The 18299-nt window shown below is 35.7% G+C and overlaps 1 protein-coding gene across 2 annotated transcripts in view; it reads left to right on the top strand.

Moving 5' to 3' along the window:
* The window catches only part of LOC105483561 (zinc finger homeobox 4), a 188528-nt gene that overhangs the window by 26016 nt on the left and 144213 nt on the right, over positions 1 to 18299 (top strand). The window contains exon 3 of one of the 2 annotated variants that reach the window (XM_011744445.2): positions 314 to 738. In XM_011744445.2, coding sequence (XP_011742747.1) covers positions 314 to 738 — 425 coding nt within the window. Of the gene's footprint in view, positions 1 to 235; positions 739 to 18299 lie in introns of both variants that reach the window. The other variant, XM_011744442.2, reaches the window with a different exon arrangement.

The following is an 18299-nucleotide window of genomic DNA, read 5'->3' as shown; positions in this document are numbered from 1 at the left end:
ATACAAATTTCAGAATGACATCATGCCCAGTAGGAGTAATTAAAGCTATCTGATGAGGGAATTTAGAAGTTGAAAGGGATGATTGTAATTGATCCTGATTCAATCCTATTACAGCTTTTTATAGTTTAAGCTCTAGAGAAAGCACATTCCTTGTCAAGACTTTATTTTACAGATTCCTTTGTGTGTGCTGTGTTTTCTAGTCTCTATTTTTCCTTTTAATTTTTTTTTCCTGTAGTAAATAATGAGCTGCCGCCTGAAATCCGGCTTGCCAGTGGTCAGCTAATGGGTGATGACCTGTCCCTCCTTACTGCAGGAGAGCTGTCACCTTATATCAGTGACCCAGCGCTGAAGCTATTCCAGTGTGCTGTTTGCAACAAATTCACCTCTGACAGCCTGGAGGCTCTAAGTGTGCATGTGAGCAGTGAGCGCTCTCTCCCTGAAGAGGAATGGAGGGCAGTAATTGGAGATATCTACCAGTGCAAGCTCTGCAACTACAACACTCAGCTCAAAGCCAACTTCCAGCTACACTGCAAGACTGATAAACATATGCAGAAATATCAACTGGTGGCTCACATTAAAGAAGGGGGCAAAAGCAATGAGTGGAGGTTGAAGTGTATTGCCATTGGCAACCCTGTTCACCTAAAATGTAACGCCTGTGACTATTACACCAACAGTGTGGATAAATTACGCTTGCATACCACCAATCACAGGCACGAGGCGGCCCTGAAGCTCTACAAGGTAAGCAGTGACATCCATTTCCATTGGCACAGAGTAGAAAAAGGAAATTAACTCTTTCAGAGCTTGGAGCACAAGTCTCCAAATTAAGAAAAAAAAAGAGAAAAAACATCAAAGGGCAAAGTGCACAGTTTCTGATTAACATTACTAAAAGCATATTGAAATATATGGAATTGGAGGCTTTATTTATAAACTTTTACCCTATGTCTCATTTACACCTGTCTCAGTTGCTTTGATTTCTTCACTGGCTTCCCCAATATAAAAGAATGTTGGGGGTAGTATCATATATAAAATAATACTTTTTAAACCTATTGGTTTTTTTGTTTTGTTTTGTTTTGTTTTGTTTTGTTTTGTTTTTTAACCTAGCACCACTCTTGGCTAAATGTAAATGGTTACAGGGAGCAGAAAACAAAATCAGTGCCCAACCTTGTGAATGCATAATCTTTTGTTTGGTGACAAACAAGGACGCTCCAAACATGATGTTTGTTTATTTTCCTGTGTGTGCTCAGTAGTACTGAGTAAACACACTGTCCCTTAGCATCCTTGAAAGTCTCTAAAAGTAAACTCTGTTGTTATTTTGCATGACTGCCTTCCTAACTATCAATATTTTCCCCCTAAATGAGTGTGGTATAGATAAATATGCTTATTTATACAATGCTTTATATAATGGCAAATATACTTTTATCTTTACTTGGAAAACTATGCAGATGTAATGAATACGTGCAAGTGATGAACACCATTTATCACAGAACTTGTCTTGACTTTCTCTAAACCCTAATTACTGATTAATTTATTTTCTGCAGTTTGTTCACTGGATTGTCTTGATTGTCTTGGTTCATGTACAAATATAACACATTCATTACTATGATGAATAACTTGGTAACTTATTAAAAACTTATTTTTGTCTAGAGGATATTAAAATTCAGAAAATACTGCAAACCATTAGTCATTGTAACAAGCTCTAAATATGATTACAAAATCCATTTTGCAAGTGTTATCTATTGATTTATACTAGAAATCAGTGATAACTATACTATCAGGAGTCAACCAGTGATTATCAAACCTATGACTGTTCTAACACTATTTAAAATTATAACCACACAGGAAAAGAGCAGATTGTGGCTATTTCGATTAGGTGAAGGAATTATTTATTTGGATTGGTCTAGTACTATGTGTTTGGGTTGTTTCTTGGAGTTCAAATTCTAGATAAATGTACTGTGCATAAAACCCTAATGACTCAGTGTGAGAATTTGTAACACTGTTCCTGTGATATTGGCACTCTGTGGATCAATAATGAAAGCATTAGATTTGGGTTACGTTCCAGAGTTTGAAGGGAGTGCAGGCCCTAATGTGAGATGGAAAGCTTCTAAGTTGACAGTATTGAAAACATAATATAAAGAATTAATTGTATTATAATTCATAGGTTTTGCAGCAACAGTTGACAACTGTTCAATTGTCTACTTTTTTTCTGTTGATACCTGACCTATTAAAACTTTTAGAATACCTAGGAGAGAAAAACAAACGTTAAGTTTGTATAAATAATAGATTTAGACCCTGGGAGCTATATAGAATATTCATGAACTGTGTTTATATTCATGCAGCTCCTCTAACACTTTAAATTAACATGTTGTGAATACAAGATATGGATGTACAAATTTTCTATTTTTTAATCTTTTGTGGGGACCTAAAGGAAGGTAGGGTGTTATTGTTTACTTTTTCAGAAAACATTTAATCTAACTGCTTGATGATTATTTAAATGTATGTGTGCATGTGTGTGAGTGTGTGTGTGTGTGTGTGAAGTTTATCCATTCATTCTATAAGCGGGGATTGACCACCTCATTCTCTTCAGGGCAATTTGCTTGGTGCTGCAGTTATTCTTGAAGTTCCTTTTCATGGAGAGTTGGGTGTTGTCTTTGAATTTGTAGCAACCAATTAAGATAAAAGCATGAGTATAAAGAGGGTCTTAAAGCAGAGAGAGCTTCAGATCTCACAACCAAAAGGTGTACTCTTTCCTTAAAAATCTTATAAATCATATAAAAATTTACTCTTCTTTAGTTGCTTATCTCTTAAATACCTAAGTATTCTTGTTCAGTGTAATGTTTAAATATGGTCAGCAAACAAACTTTGAACAAACTTATCTTGAATTTATGGAGGATTGAAGAGATAAATCTTTGAGCTATTGAGACTTGGTATTAGACAATTGAACAATTAGACAATTAGACAATTCTTTTGCATTTTCTTTCAAGAAGCATTCATTATTTCTATTAGTAACTGGAAAAATACCCCAAGTAGCATTGTGTTGAGGATTCCACTTCTAAAGCGATTTCAGAAACTGTGTGAATCATAGAGGATTTTCAAGTGCAGTAATGAGGATATTAGCAAGCTTGGTTGACTTGTGTTGGCAAAATAAAAGTGGTTCATAAGTAACATTAATTGGTTTTAAATGAGAAACTAACAAATTGGCCTGAGCCTGGAAAAAGAAATGATGGCTAAAATATTAAAATTAGACTTAAAATAGTTTCAGAGTTAATGACTAGACAGTAATCTCCTCTAGAAAATTCATTTTCATTAGGAGTTTAATTTACATCATTTTGCATCATGAATTATTTAAACATTAAGGGGAAGTGACAAGTAGCAGTTATAAGACAAATACAGAGCTGCAAGAAAACAGCTTGTCTTGTTATTGACAACATATTGATTCATAACACTAAATGTGGTGATGTGTCATTTCAATTTGAATAGGCCACTTTACCTCTTGCATTGTCGAACTGAAGCAGCATTACCTAAAAGTGTGTCCTTCATCTAGGTTAAGGAGGTTAAAAGTTAAAGGTTAAGGTTAACTTAAAAGCATCATCTGCCTAGCTGCTTGACTTGAAACTGATGAATTTAATGAAAATCTGTTTTACAGATGTCGTTTTAATGTATTTGGCAGGATTTAGGCAGCTTTAACATTAGATGTATGCTAGTAAAAATTATATCTTTATTTGACCAGAACAACACCTTTCCTTTTATGTTTAAGGTAGAAGGCTTGTGGGTTATGGTATTTTGGCAAAGAACCCAGAGGCAGAATGTGTTGATGATCTTTCCATACGGACTCAAAAAAAGAATACCTTTATGCCTATTGCTAATGATGACTGCAAAAACAAACAAAGCTATATTCATTTTTGGCAGCATTATTTTCCTTAGAAATTTTTTAAAAGCAATTTTGTTACTGTTAAGAAAATCTTACTCATGTCTTCAAGTGAGATTCTCTGAAGTGTTAAGCACTATTAAATTTGGACTTTTCCTCCAGAAATTTGATTGATGAAACAAAATTGCTCTAGGAAAATAAAACAATAAAATGAAACTGAAGATTGCTCATAATCTTTACTTTTAATGTTCAAATATGTATTCAAAGTGAGATTAATAAATACAAAATATGTAGCTAGCTACAATCAATCTTGCAAGGTGAGTGTATGTGTGTGTGTATAAAATAGTGGTTTTTCAGCTAACCCATTTATTTGATTTAATTATATTCTTGTAATTTCATATGTTTCTATTCTTTACAAATTTTAGTCAACTGATAAAATAATTGGTTCTCAATAAATATTTGTAGAATGAGTGATAGATTAACAAATAAACTAAGGAACAAATTAAAGAAACTCCTTTACTTCCAGACTTTATTTTTTAAAAATGCAATGTAATTTTGTCTACCCCTTAAATTATTTCCAACTTTTTCTAAAGAGTCTAGTAAAAAGATATAATGAAAACCACAGAGCACTACATGTTCAAATTGAGGAGGAACAAATGAAACTGGCAATATTTCGGATTTACAGTTTAGTTTGTTCTTGGCTCAGTATGGCCAAGACTTTTCTGGCCAGCTGATTGGTCTAACCACCATTTGGTACAGGACACAGAAATACTCTTGCATCTGTACTTCGGCTGCTCTTTTAATATTATATGTATTTATAAGTGAGGTGTTCACAGCTTTGCTTGTTCAAAGTCAAAGCCTTAATTATACTACCTTTTTTTTCCTTCCTGCATCTGCTATTAGTGAAGCAGAGTAGTCTGTCTGAATTCCATAATGCCTTTTTCATATTTGGATTTCAAATTGACTGAAAGCAGTGAACAAATTGCCGGTCTCCATGGTGAGCAAAGGAACACACTTGGGATTTAGTCCTAGGTAACTTTTAGTGTAACATTCCCCCATGGAGCATTTTTTGGGTTTTTCTCATTATCCATGTTATGGATTAAGGAATCCTGGTTAAAAACTAAAATCAAGGTGTTGGGGAGGTCCACAGAGGAGAATGCAAGGAGGCATATTGGGAACAGAATGTGTAAAGAAAATTTAAAAAATGGAATAATTAGGTTCACCTACCTTTCTGTGCCTTTTTTTTTTTTTTTTCTTAGTAGGAAATAATAGCCCGATCAGTTTGGAATTAACGAAGAGCCACAGGTATTTTCATTTCAATAGGCCTGAGTCCAACTTTGCAATTTAAAATCAAATATACCAGATATGTACCATTTCAATTATTGAACTGTCATTGTCCCGGTGTGATGGTAAAGGAGGTCAGGAGATTGTGTGGAACACATTTACATAAAAGTCATTGTGTGAAAAGAAATTGGAATATGTGTGTGTATCTAAGAAACCAAAACAAGTTTTTCTTAATCTTATTCTAGTCATTTGTTTAGATGAAGAAAGCTGTTTTCAGAGATAAACAAAAAGTTATTCTTTTCTGTTACTAAACATTAACCTGAATATGGAAATTTTTGCACTTTTGTATGAGTTTCAGATTTATGTTCATTTCAAGGTTGAAATGCAGTGTGAAATTTAATTCCAGTTGCAGGATTTGTTTTGAAAAAAACTAATCACAATTCAAATTATTCTATTGTATTCTCATATAAATAGACAGGGCAGAGATTGAAAAAAACAGTTTCTGTAGTAGAATAGGACATACTTGCATAATGCTTATAACTATTAAATACATGTATTAAATAAAGAGGAGTTGGTTTGCTAATAGCAACTAATAAATCACTGGTGTTTTCAGAACAAATGCAATTGGCCAGCCGTATCAACTACATCTACTTCTGTTTTTAAGCTTGACCTTTGCTGAAGCACAGCTATGTGTTATAACATGGCTACTTCAGCACAAATATGGACTTTCTCACTGCATTCACATGTCTGGTAATATATTACATTGTGAGCTGAGAACCTTCTTTGTACCGTACCAGAAAAGAAAAATGACCAAAAATCTGTCAATCGAAGGACAGAGAGATAGATAGAAAGATAGATAGATAGATAGATAGATAGATAGATAGATAGATAGATAGATATCAATCCCTAGGAAGATTGACTTAGACCAGGCATTAGCAACTTACTACATCCATGTCAAGATAGATAAAATGACTTTTATTGTGTGAGATTGTTATCAAGCCCAGACAAAATTTAAAGAAAGCGAAGTGTGTCATTAGAACCCTCCTACTCTATTTTCTGTGTGTCTTTTCTTAACCAATGCCACCGTCTGCCTACACATCAGGAATATACTGTTATGCTCTTTTCTGTTTTCCTGAAGTCCTTACTACTTTACCCCACCTAGGTCTTCTCTTCATGGAAATATTCCATGTTGCAAGATTACCTAATTCCCCACAGAAAACTAGCATTCCTTTAATTAAGGGGAATGAAGCCTTTTTATAAAAGCAGAGTCGTGCATCCAAAGGTGCAATTGACTTAGAAGTCTTTTTCAGCATGCATTTTTTAAAAAGGAACTGCCTGAACTGGAGGAATTTCTAATGTTTGTGTGGAATGGAGTGATTATGTCAGGGACTGGGATTAGGGAGGGCAGTGGCCCTCCTTAAGAGCTTTCTTCATTTACTGCTGAACACACACACACACCACCACCACCACCACCAACGCACCACACCTCAGAAACAGAGTCAACAATTTGGCACCCCCATTCATGTCAACTCATACTTTATGATTCACATTGCATTTTTTGTGTAACTTGTGTTCATTCTATTTTATGTGAAGTGCAGGTATGATTTAATCAAAAGTGCTAAGTTGCTCATTTGTCACCCACCCTGAGGTCTTTTAGGTAATGCAGACAAAGGTGTTCTCTCATAATTAATGTGCTCTCCCTGTGTGTTTCTGTGGCTTAAATGTAATAGTCCCCATCATTGGAGCTTGTTTAAAATTGCTGAAATGTTCAAGTGGGTGCTGGGATGCCATGCCATAATGCAGTCAAAGTCATGTGTTAAGCAGGCCTCACACTGCTGAAAGGGTCTTGGCCCTGGGTGGAGTGAGGAGGAGCTGGCGTGTGTATAATGACCGTGGTTCTGCTTCCAGAACATCTGGCCTTCCTGAGCTTTGCTGGAAATGTTTTTACGAAGTTTGCCTTGAGTCTGAATCTCTGCTCAGGTTGAGTTCAATTAGATGTGAAGATTTGTTCATTATTCAGATAATTCAAGCCTTAAAAGGTGCTTTCTTCTTGCCCCCCAAATTATCAGCCTATTCCGGCAGAGTGTATAGGAGGATTTGATTTGTTCGAAAAGTGAAGGACAGGCATGAAGGCACAGCCACCAATAACCATGAGGAAACACCTTCACAGATTCTATAACCTAAGAGGATGGCAATTAATATAACAGGCACAAAGGCCACCATTCTGTTTGTAGAATACAAAAACAATATCTCAATTTTTACTTCTGGTAAATATAGAAGCACTTATTGAACACTTGCTATGTGAAAGGTTTTGAAGTGTCTGGTATGGTGTCTGTGTCCCGTTGACGTGATGGAATATAAGCCACCTTTCTAAGTGCTGCTCAGAGACAAAGAGTTTTCTAAGGTGATACTTCCTAACTCATTCTGCTCACCAATATAATGGGTTAGATTTGGTAATTAGATGTCGGGGACATTAAAGTTGTTCAGAGTTAAATCTATGGACCTAGTTATCAAAATTTTCCATGCATTTTTTTTCAGCAATGTTTAGTCAAAGGGCTGCCTGTGAGTGGTCTTTTGAGTCACCAGTAGATGTAGTATAATGTCACTTCTGTATCTTGGCTTATTTTTATTGCCCTATTGCATAGCAAGACTTCATTGATCAGTTTTAGACAAGGATTATAGTGGGAACTTGAGGGCAGGATAGAGCTTTTCTACTAGTTGGGACATGTATGTAGTTTTCAAACATGAGGATGATGCTACTAGTGCATCTCCTAGAATATGAAGAAGAAAACTACATAATAAAGAATGCAGGCCAGGCGCGGTGGCTCACGACTGTAATCCCAGCACTTTGAGAGGCTGAGACAGTTGGATCATGAGGTCAGGAGTTTGAGACCAGCTTGTCCAGCATGATGAAACCCTGACTCTACTAAAAATACAAAACTTAACCAGGCATGGTGGTGCACGCTTTTAGTCCCAGCTACTCGGGAGCCTGAGGCAGGAGAATTGCTTGAACCTGGGAGGCAGAGGTTTCAGTGAGCCGAGACCGCACCACTGCACTCCAGCCTCAGTAACAGAACAAGACTTCATCACAAAAAAAAAAAAAAAAAAAAAAAAGAATGCAAAATGTGTCTAATTACAACTACCATCCACCCCTTTAAATAACCAGGATAAAAATGTAGTATAACTCTTGGGAAACCTCTGTAAATTCAACCTACAATAAGGTCAATGAGAGTGCTGCTTAAAGATACATTATTGTAATGACCAGTTACAGTGTTACTATCACAGATAACGGTTGTTGTTATGACCGCATTTTATTTCACTTTGTTTTACATCATTTTATTAACATTTTATTTTCCTTATCTTTAAGGAAATTTTGTAATCTTGGACTTACATATATTAAATATGCATATGTAAATATAAAAGTGTATGGAGACCATATTCTTTTGACTTAGAATTTCCTACAGACTTTATTTCACTGGAAGTACTAGCATAAAATATACATTTCTCTCTCCTGTTGCTTAAAGAGTTAGTGTTAGGACTCTGTCCATCAAGCAGTTTTTAAGGAGTAGTGCAGAGAAAGGTTATGATTGAAGAACTATTTGTTCCTCTATATCTGCTAATAAAATTATTGGAATACAGGGCTGAGTGTGGGAAGAAATGATCTATTGATAAATCCAACTGTAACAGTTGACTCCAGTTTGGGAGGAAAGCTTTTAAAGCTTTAAAATAATGATTTGTAATCTATGATTACATGTCCTGTTGCAAGAAGAGCCTCATTTATCGATACAGTTGGCAATTTACTGTCTATATATAATTTATGGGCTATTCAGAGGAATTTTCCAAAAAAATCCCTCTTGATGCCAGATAATCTGTCAACAGTGAAACCATATTGATAATTGACTTACCTATTTTTTCCCTTTTACAATGGCATTATCTTTTTGGAGAGAAGATACAGTGACAATAATCATGTAAGTTAAATTCTTTATGTACATTATTTCACATACTTTTCATAACAGCTATATGCTATTATTATATTCTGACATATGAGGAAACAGATTCAGAGAAAAGCACCTTGCTTGAGTCCTTATAGATAGTAAGAGGCTGAGCTGGAATTCTAACCTTGGCCTCTTTTCAGCTCATGCCCCTAGCCCAGATTAAAAAGGTTTTTTAATTAAGAAAACTTCTATATTTGAGGATAGGAAGAACAGGTTGTGGGAAAGTAGCCCACTTTCACTTCTTCAAGCTAGCAGATTTTCTTAAAGGCATTGCCGATGCAATAAGAGCGGGCTGGTAGGTTTATGCACGTGAATGCTGTCTACTGAGATGATGAACTTAAACCCACTGGGTCACCGATAAACAGGAAGGGGAAACTGTTGTTAAAATTATTAGCTGCTGTGTGTCCTGCGATGATAGAGATTTTTCACTTTTAAAGTCTTCCTTTTACTGGCATGTTTGGGTATTTGGTATATTAAATAGAAAGGACTAATAGAATATTTATCACTTCTAGTGCCTGAGCTCTCAGTGCTTGCAAGTTAAGCACCTTTGGAAGCTGCATTAATTCATTCAGGTCATCAGGGTACCTCAGCAGTAATGTACTAAATGGTACCCTGCTGACCTGAAAGAGGGAATGTGCCTCCCTAAGCATTTAACTTACTACACAAGAACAACTAAAGCACAATCTACTCACTGCCTAGAACCTGAGTCTCTTTCTCCTTTTCCTGGTTTCCTTACCACTACTGGAGGAAGTTGTATTCACTTGCTACTTCTTAGGATTTAAAAAAAAATCATCTTGTTTTGAATTATTGTTATTATTATCTTAATTTTATCTTTTACGTCTTGCTTTGATCCATTTTAGTTACAAGACTTGAGGGATTCTCTCTCCATCATATGTTGATAATACACTCCTTTCCTCTCTCCTCCTGAAAATTCTGCTAATGATTTCAATGTAAAGCCCAAAGTCTTGACAGAACTATTTAGATTAACTGGACTTAGAGATGCTTGGAGAAATCTCACCTCCCTGAATCTGGCTACCTGATCTTGCAGAAAATTGTCAGCCACTGACATTGCTGCAGTTGACTACATCTATTAAGGAAATGTTCATTTACTAGAAAGTAAGAATAGTCGTAGCTTGGCATCACAGAATCGTTAACTGCATGGAAACTTCCAATAACTACGGCTGGTGTGTGTAAAACATGTCAGGATTTTTTTTTTTTTTTTTTTTTTTTTTTTTGAGATACGGTCTTGCTCTGTCACCCAGGCTAGAGTTCGGCGGCATGATCACTGCTCACTGCAGCCTTGACCTCCTGAGCTCAGGTGATTCCCCTACCTCAGACTCCCAAGTAGGTAAGATTATAGGCAGGTGCCACCACCCTGGGCTAAATTTTGTGGTTTTTGAGAAACGAGGTTTCGCCATGTTGCCCAGGCAGGTCTCGAACTCCTGGGCTCAAGCAATCCGCCCCCCTCAGCCTCCCATAGTACTGGGATCACAGGCATGTGCCACTGCATCCAGCCTGTGAGAATATTTTGATAACTGTAGTGTGCAGTATTTTTAAAAGACTTAAAATATTTCTGACTATTCGTTTGGCAGGCCTGAGAATAGCACTAGCATATATCCTTAGGGTCTAAAATCATTCATTGTTCAATTGCGAAAAATCAGGTAGCAAGTCTAATTGCCGACACCTCTGAAGGAGAGTCAATTTATAAGACATCTCCTTTCAACTCAACATATATTCGGCACTTACTACTGAGTAACAGTGTAGGCGATATCAGTAATGGAGAAGGAGGAAAATAATTTTTAAACCAAATAGTGTTTATTTTTGGAAAAGACTGACATGCTAAACTGGGAATTATATAAAACCAGAATTTGCCTTTTAGAATTTATTTTATTTAATGAATTTACATCACACGATAAAGGAAGAAAATTCTCTCTTGTTTACTCTGTGAAGCCAAATATCACTATTTTTTAAACAGAAACCCTGTGATATCTTTTGAGAAGTAATGTGTCTAAAGGCAAATTCTGGTGTATTATTTTTTGGTTTTTGATTTTTATTAGAAAATTAGGTAATTCAAAAAACCCACACATTTGGATGGAATAGAAGTACCAAATTTTTCCATGATGAGTATTTCCTGAGAAGATATTCCCCAGTTTCATAACTGAATTCCTCAAAAATAGGTGCAAGGGGAATTTACAAATAACTTTTTTTTCAGAGGAAAATAGTCTTGGCTCTCTTAATTCTGTAAATATTAGAAAAACTAAAATGAGATTTTTGAAGAGCTGTTTAATTTTTAGAGCATCAATTCTTAACATGAAAACAGAGGTACTCTCTTTAAATCACAAAATGAGACAAGCTCTTCCTGATTATCCTATTGCTCACTTTTTTTCTACATTTCCTTAGACGTATGCTTTAAATGTCTGGTATAATGTTTAGTGGTAAGTTTCTGTTCCGTGTACCAGGTCATTCAATTATGGCTACTCCCTTAATTACAGCAGCTTGAAAATTTCTTGGCAAATCATTGATTAAGAAGAAGTACATTGAAATTGATTACACACAAACGCACACACTTTTCCAAAAAGTGAACAATTTAATTCTTTCAATGAATGTAGAACATGAATCTATTCAGATCTCTTGTGTTAAGTGATAAAAAAAAGGCCAAATGCTAGTACCTCAATGATGTTTTCCATATATATCCAAGGAGACCGATTGTATTTTTTTTTTTGTCCAAACTTCCTTGGAATGAATTTTGTGTGTGTGTGTGTGTGTGTGTGTGTGTGTGTGTGTGTGTAAGAGAGAGGGAGAGAGAGAAGAATGAGAATAGAATATATAAAAATGTATTAAAATTGATGAAGATTATGGGTTAATCATTAATGCCCTGTATTTTGTTTTAAAGTAGATCACAGAAATCTCTTCCTGCCCATTGTAAGTGTGCTCAGTTCCTAGAGATAATAAACCTTTGATGATGTTGTGCAAGACTCGTCAAGAAGCACTGAAATCAGTTTTGTATGTACACATGACTAATCAAAGGATCAGAGAACAGGATATGATTTGCTAAAAGTGATAGCTTCTCCAAAAAGCAAATAGCCTTGCTAACTGTGAGAGCACAGTGAGCCTGTGTTTTTTTCTTTTTTTTTTTTTTCCTACAAAAGGCAGGTCCTACTCCCAACTTTGGAGTAGATATGCTTTGCAAAGGCTTTAGCACTAAGTATTTTTAAAACATGTTTTAAAAGTAAAGTGCTTCTGAAATTAATATCTACCTAATTAACACTCTGCTCTTTTATTTGGTCTTAAAGGCATAATAGATACCACAAGATTCTTAGACTTAGAGACATCCTTGAAATTCAGAGTATTAGGTAACCCAAACAAGTATCTTCTTAAACAGACCAACTGTCAGATGTCCATAGTGGGGAAATGATAAAATAAGACAGCAATCCCAATATTGAAGTTTGCAGTTCTATAGGAAAATGTGACTGAAAGTTTTAAGAAAGCAGTTCTGCATTAGAAAGAGAAAGGACTGAAGTGATACGCTACAAAATCTACTATGTTGACAGTGCAGTGAATCTTGAGACCATTGTCTTCTGCTTTTATCTCCACTTCATATTTTATTTGCAACAACTCTATTGAGATATAATTCATATGCCATTCAACTAATCCATTTAAAGGATACAATTCAATGATTTTTATAATTTCTACAGAATTATGCAACCATCACCACAATTGATTTTAGAATATTTTCATCATCCCAAGAAGAAATCCTGTACTGTTTTAGCTTCCCACCCTTATCCCCAATCCTCCCTCCCCCGGCCCTAGGCAATCACTAATTGCTTTCCGTCTCTATAGATTTGCCTGTTCTGGACATTTCATATAGATGGAATCATAGTATATGGGGTCCTTTGTGACTAGCTTCTTTCACTTAGCATAATGTTTTTAAGGTTCATCTGTGCGGTAGCATGTATCAGCACTTCATTTCTTTTAATTACCAAATTTCCATTGCATAGGTATAGTACATTTTATTTATACTCCATCAATTGTTGGATATTTGTGTCATTTCCACTTGTTGTCTATTATGGGAAATGATGCTATGAACATTCGTATACAAGGTTTTGTGTGGACGTATGCTTTCTTTTCTCTTGGGGTATATACCTAGCAGTGAAACAGCTGGATTGACAGTCAATAATATTAACTAGATTCACATTACTGTCATCTGCTCTTAATTTTTGCCTGGTTTGTTTCTTTTCCCCTGTCCTTTAAAGAATACTTCACATTTTTATCATTCTCTCAATGTCTCTTATCCATCTTCTGTTCTTCTCTGGCTGACTAGCTCAGTTAAGAAAATTGATAGTAGCATATGTTGAGCACTTATTTGGTGTCATGATAATATCCTAAGTTCTTTAAATATATATAGTTATTTAATTCTCACAGCAATCCTATTAGATTAGCTACTATTATTATGCCCATTTTGAAGATGAGAAAACTAAAGCAATGAAATCTTAATTTATACAAGGTCACATAGCTAGTAGTAACAGTGATAGCTGAGTCAGGACTTGAACTCAGACTGTCTGGTTCCAGCACCCACGCTGTTAAATAGGACACCTTATTACAGTGAAGATATTGCCTCGAGAGGGGATACCTGGAAGGGAAGGCCCTGTTTGAGGCAGAGGAGATGGGAATACAGGTGCAACTGTAATAGTTGGTCTTTGAGGAGGACATGTATCCCCTGAGGCAGGAAGAAAAGAATGAATGATGAGAAAGGTAAAGATTTAGAATCTTTTGAAGGAGGAGAAGTGAGGGCTGGCAAATTAGAAAAATCACTCATAACAGTATATAGGCTTTAGTTCTTTATAAAGTCTGAATGTGAATCATTTATTTGATTCATACTATGTTCTTTGAAAAACACCTACAAATTGTATTCGCCGTATTTGTAGGAATGAAAAAATTGGTACATTTATGACAGCTTAAATCAACTGAAGTACATTTTGTTTGATGTTCTAGTAACACAGAGAGGCTTATTTATCCTCATTGATTAAAAACACCCTGTTCTGGGCCCCAAGGCAAATGAGACAGACACAAAGGGAAAAACTGGAGAGCTTCTTCCTGTCCTCAAGAAGTTCACCAGTTTTAAGAAGCAAATACCTTATACTTTTTCTCTGTGCTTTATTTTTTCTTGTAAGTTGTCCTTGTTCACAGCTTTCCTGAATTCCAGAAGTTTCTGAGAACATTTTTAGTGCTTTATATAACACATTTTTGTAGTGTTTAATTCTTTGTATCATTTAGAGAATTAATATTTAGATTTCTTGTGGTATTTGGGGAAAAATTAGATTTCTGCTTTGTAGAAATTTGATAGAGTATCTCTGTGTTTCCATACCAGTAAAGATGTTGTCACATTGTTGAAAAATAATGTACAGTAACAGTATAATTGGAGTCCTCTCTCTCTTTCGCCACCACCTCTCCACCTATGTGATGTTTGTGACTATATGTATGACTTTTATGTTTTCATAATAGTAAGTATATGGATGAACCAAAATATTTCTTGGTACTTTTCTTGCTAACGGACAGGATTTTTTTTCTTTTTATGAGTATAAGAGTATGAATATGCCTCTTTCTCATGTCTGATGTAATAATTGATGTAAAAAGTCTTACTATTTTATATATAGCTATTTCAGGCCTAATCTTATTTGTTTCAAACAGTTACTAATGTTTCTTGAAGTTTTCAGTTTCTGGAGATCTTCATGTGGCTCGTTGACCTGGGTATGATGAGATCAGGCAAGGGCTGCCAATATTCCTATTGTCAGAACATTATCATTGTGTAACGTTTTCTGTTTTACCATTAAAATGAGTTAAGGGGAAATTATGCAATAAAACATGATAAGCTCCTATACTACATCACACGCTAAAAGGTTCTCGGCATCAGCTTTCTTGAGTCTGTACCATAGTAAAACTGAAAGATGGACTGCCTATTTCAGTATTTATGTCTATGAACACTTGATGAGCTTAATAAGCTTTAATGAGGTGAGTATCAATGTTTGATATCCTCCCATTATTAACATACTGGGAATGGAACATGGTGGGAGGAAATAGGGGAATGTCTCAGAGAAAGAGAGTGAAAAATATGCACAAACACCTGCCTATATCTCTCTGTAATTCAAGAAAAGTTTAAAACAAGGTTAGGCATTTTCTATCTTAAGGTGTCCAACTGACTCACTTTTTATATGTGTGTTTTTTTTTTTTTTTGCAAGCATTTCTGTACCTTAGTTAATATATTAGTAAATGGAGAAAAAACACTCCACTGAGTTCTGTAGATCTTAATTGAGATTCAAAAATAGCTTCGGAAAAAAAAAGGATTCTGAGATGAATCCTTTCCTTATGTGCAGAAAATATTACTCATGTCTTGTCAGTACAGCCACTCTATTGGCGTTGCGTTTTGTACTTGGAGATAACTTCTGCTTTTTTATTATTGGTAAGGCACTTTATTTTTAAATTTCTGTAAGTGTACTTGGTTACACTATTATATCTAGGACTTGTCATTCCTGAAAAGCCATTCTTAACTTTATCTCACCAATTGGCCTTCAATTGAAATTTGCTTTGAAGAGGAATGTAGCCATACTCATCAACTTGAAAAGCAGTGAATATAGCTCACAGAAAATAACCATTTGTGTATTCTTTTATGCTTTAACTTCAATATACATTCTTTCTTAGAAGTTTTCCCACAGAAAAGGAACTGTGTATTACACTTTTAAATACCAGCTTTCAAGTCAGCCAAGTGAGAATTTGCAAATGAGCAGTAGTAAGTGATGCTCACAGCTGAAAAATGAATGTGTAAAGTTTCTGTATCTGGCATTACTTTCCTTTTGCCTTTGGGATGATACAACAATTTTTTCATCTATAAAATGGGCTCTGAGTTACCATTAGAATTAGAAGATTAGACAGTGTGATCCAGAGGCTCTCAGAGGCCCCTGCCGGCTTCCTCCACCAGCGCCTGCCTCTGCCCCTCCTCTGCCCCCGCCAGATGCTATGGTGCTGGGGATGGGGTCATCCCAGGGCTGCCTCCCTCCAGCCCACTGCCTCCCCTCTGAGGGGCTTCCTTCCCCTCCATAGGGCCAGGCATTTTTCTCTGGATTCAAACAGGCAACAATGACCTTTTATTTTCTGTTTGTCCCCACCTCCCCAACCTTCCACTTCCTGTTCTTCCTACCTTCTTCCTTTTTGACTAAATAATCCCCGCCTCCCTTGGTCATACAGTGAGGCTACAGTGACTGAGGGGAGAATCACTTCCTCTTCACTCTCCCAACCCTGCTCCAACCCCTCAGCGTCCCAGATCCTCATGCAGTTGGTTGTAAATTCTCCCAGGAGCTGTTTTACTGTCTACTTTTCAGGATTTAAAAAAAAAAAAAAATCAAAACTTAAAAAAAAAAAAGTTTATAAAGCAAAATGGGGAGGGAGGAAGCAGTGACATATTTTTTTGGTAATTATGCGCTTTTTTTTAATTTTTAGAACTTGTCTGTTTTTACTGTGGGCCGGCTGTTGATATTTCATCAAGATAAGCATTTCTTTCCTGAGTTCAGGTAATTGAGGAAGAGCCACAAAACAAAACACAACAAAACCAAACCACAGAATCATTTTTAACCCGACTTTTTATACGATGACCCAGTTCCCCATAACTGCACACAAGCTTCTGTGTTCAGTTGAATTGTAACTGCTTTTTGTATTTGGAGAGAGTGTGACTATTGAACTTGAAACCTTTAAAAAAAAAAAAAAAGAATTAGAAGATTAGCATTCACATAATGCTCTTTGAGATCTAGTCCAAACTTAATCACTTCTGTGGTTCTAAGAGCTGAAATTATGCTGGGCTTTAACTCGTATCTCATCTTAAATTACTGATGTAGTTACATATATCATGTTGCTGGTTTTCCATTGTTTTGTTTAATCCATGAATAATATATGTTTATTTGTTTTTTCTTATAAACAGGAAGTAGAGTAAAAATTATATAGAGAAAAATAACTAAATCTCTCTTAATTTCCTTGCTTTTTTTTTTTTTTTTTTTTTTTACTTATTTGATTACTCATTTCATTTATTCATTCATTGAGTGCCCATCTCCCAGGCTCTATGCTAGGAAATAAGAATATGGTGTCAAGCAAGATGGACATAGGCTTTGCTCTGGGGGAGTCTGTGGTTTAGTGGAGGAGACAGTAAAGCATTCAACATATAATCACCTATTAAACAAGGAAATGATTACTTATTGTAAATACGTAATATAATTTGTACTTTTGATGTGGAACATTTGTGTCATCAGTACCTTTCAATTTGTATACATGGAACTCTTCCTCTAATCTTGGGGGAAAGTGAAGAGTTTGAATGGGATCATGTATTGAAGCAGTTAGAAAGGTAGCCAGGGCTGAAATGAATGGACTCTACCTGATATTGGCTATCAGTTATAGAAAACAAAACAAAACAAAAACCCCAAAAAACATTTACCACTGAGATTTTTATCAGAAAGAAAGAACTTTTCAAACTTTTTGGAGTCATGAAAGGATTATGTGAAAAGGCTTTCTAGAAATGGCTGTATATCTGGTTGGCAAACCTGTACTGAATGTAATAGCGAAGGTTGAAGAAGATGAACCTGTTGTAAGTTTTGTAACATCCTGATTCCAAGGTCATGATAGTGATAATCAGTCAAATTGGGGGACCAGAGGACTGGAAAACTTTGAAGGTTGCTTGTAGATCTTAAGGCTCCAAAAGAAGATGGTGAACATGATGATTATGATAATCTTAGCTCCATTAGCATCTGTTCCTCTCATCTTCAGAAGAGAGAAAATGTGTCTCCTGCTCTTCTCTGTGAATCCTCTCCTATGACAGGCTAGGATTTTTCTAGGGTCTGCCGATGTTGCACACTCTTTCCGAGTAAGTCATTGATGGTATTACCCTGTCTTTCACATTGTTTTGCCTCTTAGGACAAGAGTCTGACATGTTTTGATATACAAAAATCTCATTGCAGTAGGAAAAATGGCAAGCCTTTTCAAAGAAACCCTTTCTGTACAAAAGAGCCATTCTTTAGTTGAAGGTCTGGCACTTTAGTGAACTGTTGGGCCAAGAAACCATATTCCAAGTCGAGAACCTGGTTTAAAATACCCAAAGCTTCTGTATCAAATGTTGTAAG

Source organism: Macaca nemestrina, chromosome 8 (assembly GCF_043159975.1).
Source record: "Macaca nemestrina isolate mMacNem1 chromosome 8, mMacNem.hap1, whole genome shotgun sequence".
NCBI classification, from domain to species: Eukaryota; Metazoa; Chordata; class Mammalia; order Primates; family Cercopithecidae; genus Macaca; species Macaca nemestrina.
The sequence above is the reverse complement of the archived record's forward strand: the minus strand, read 5'-3'. Positions and strand labels throughout refer to the sequence as shown.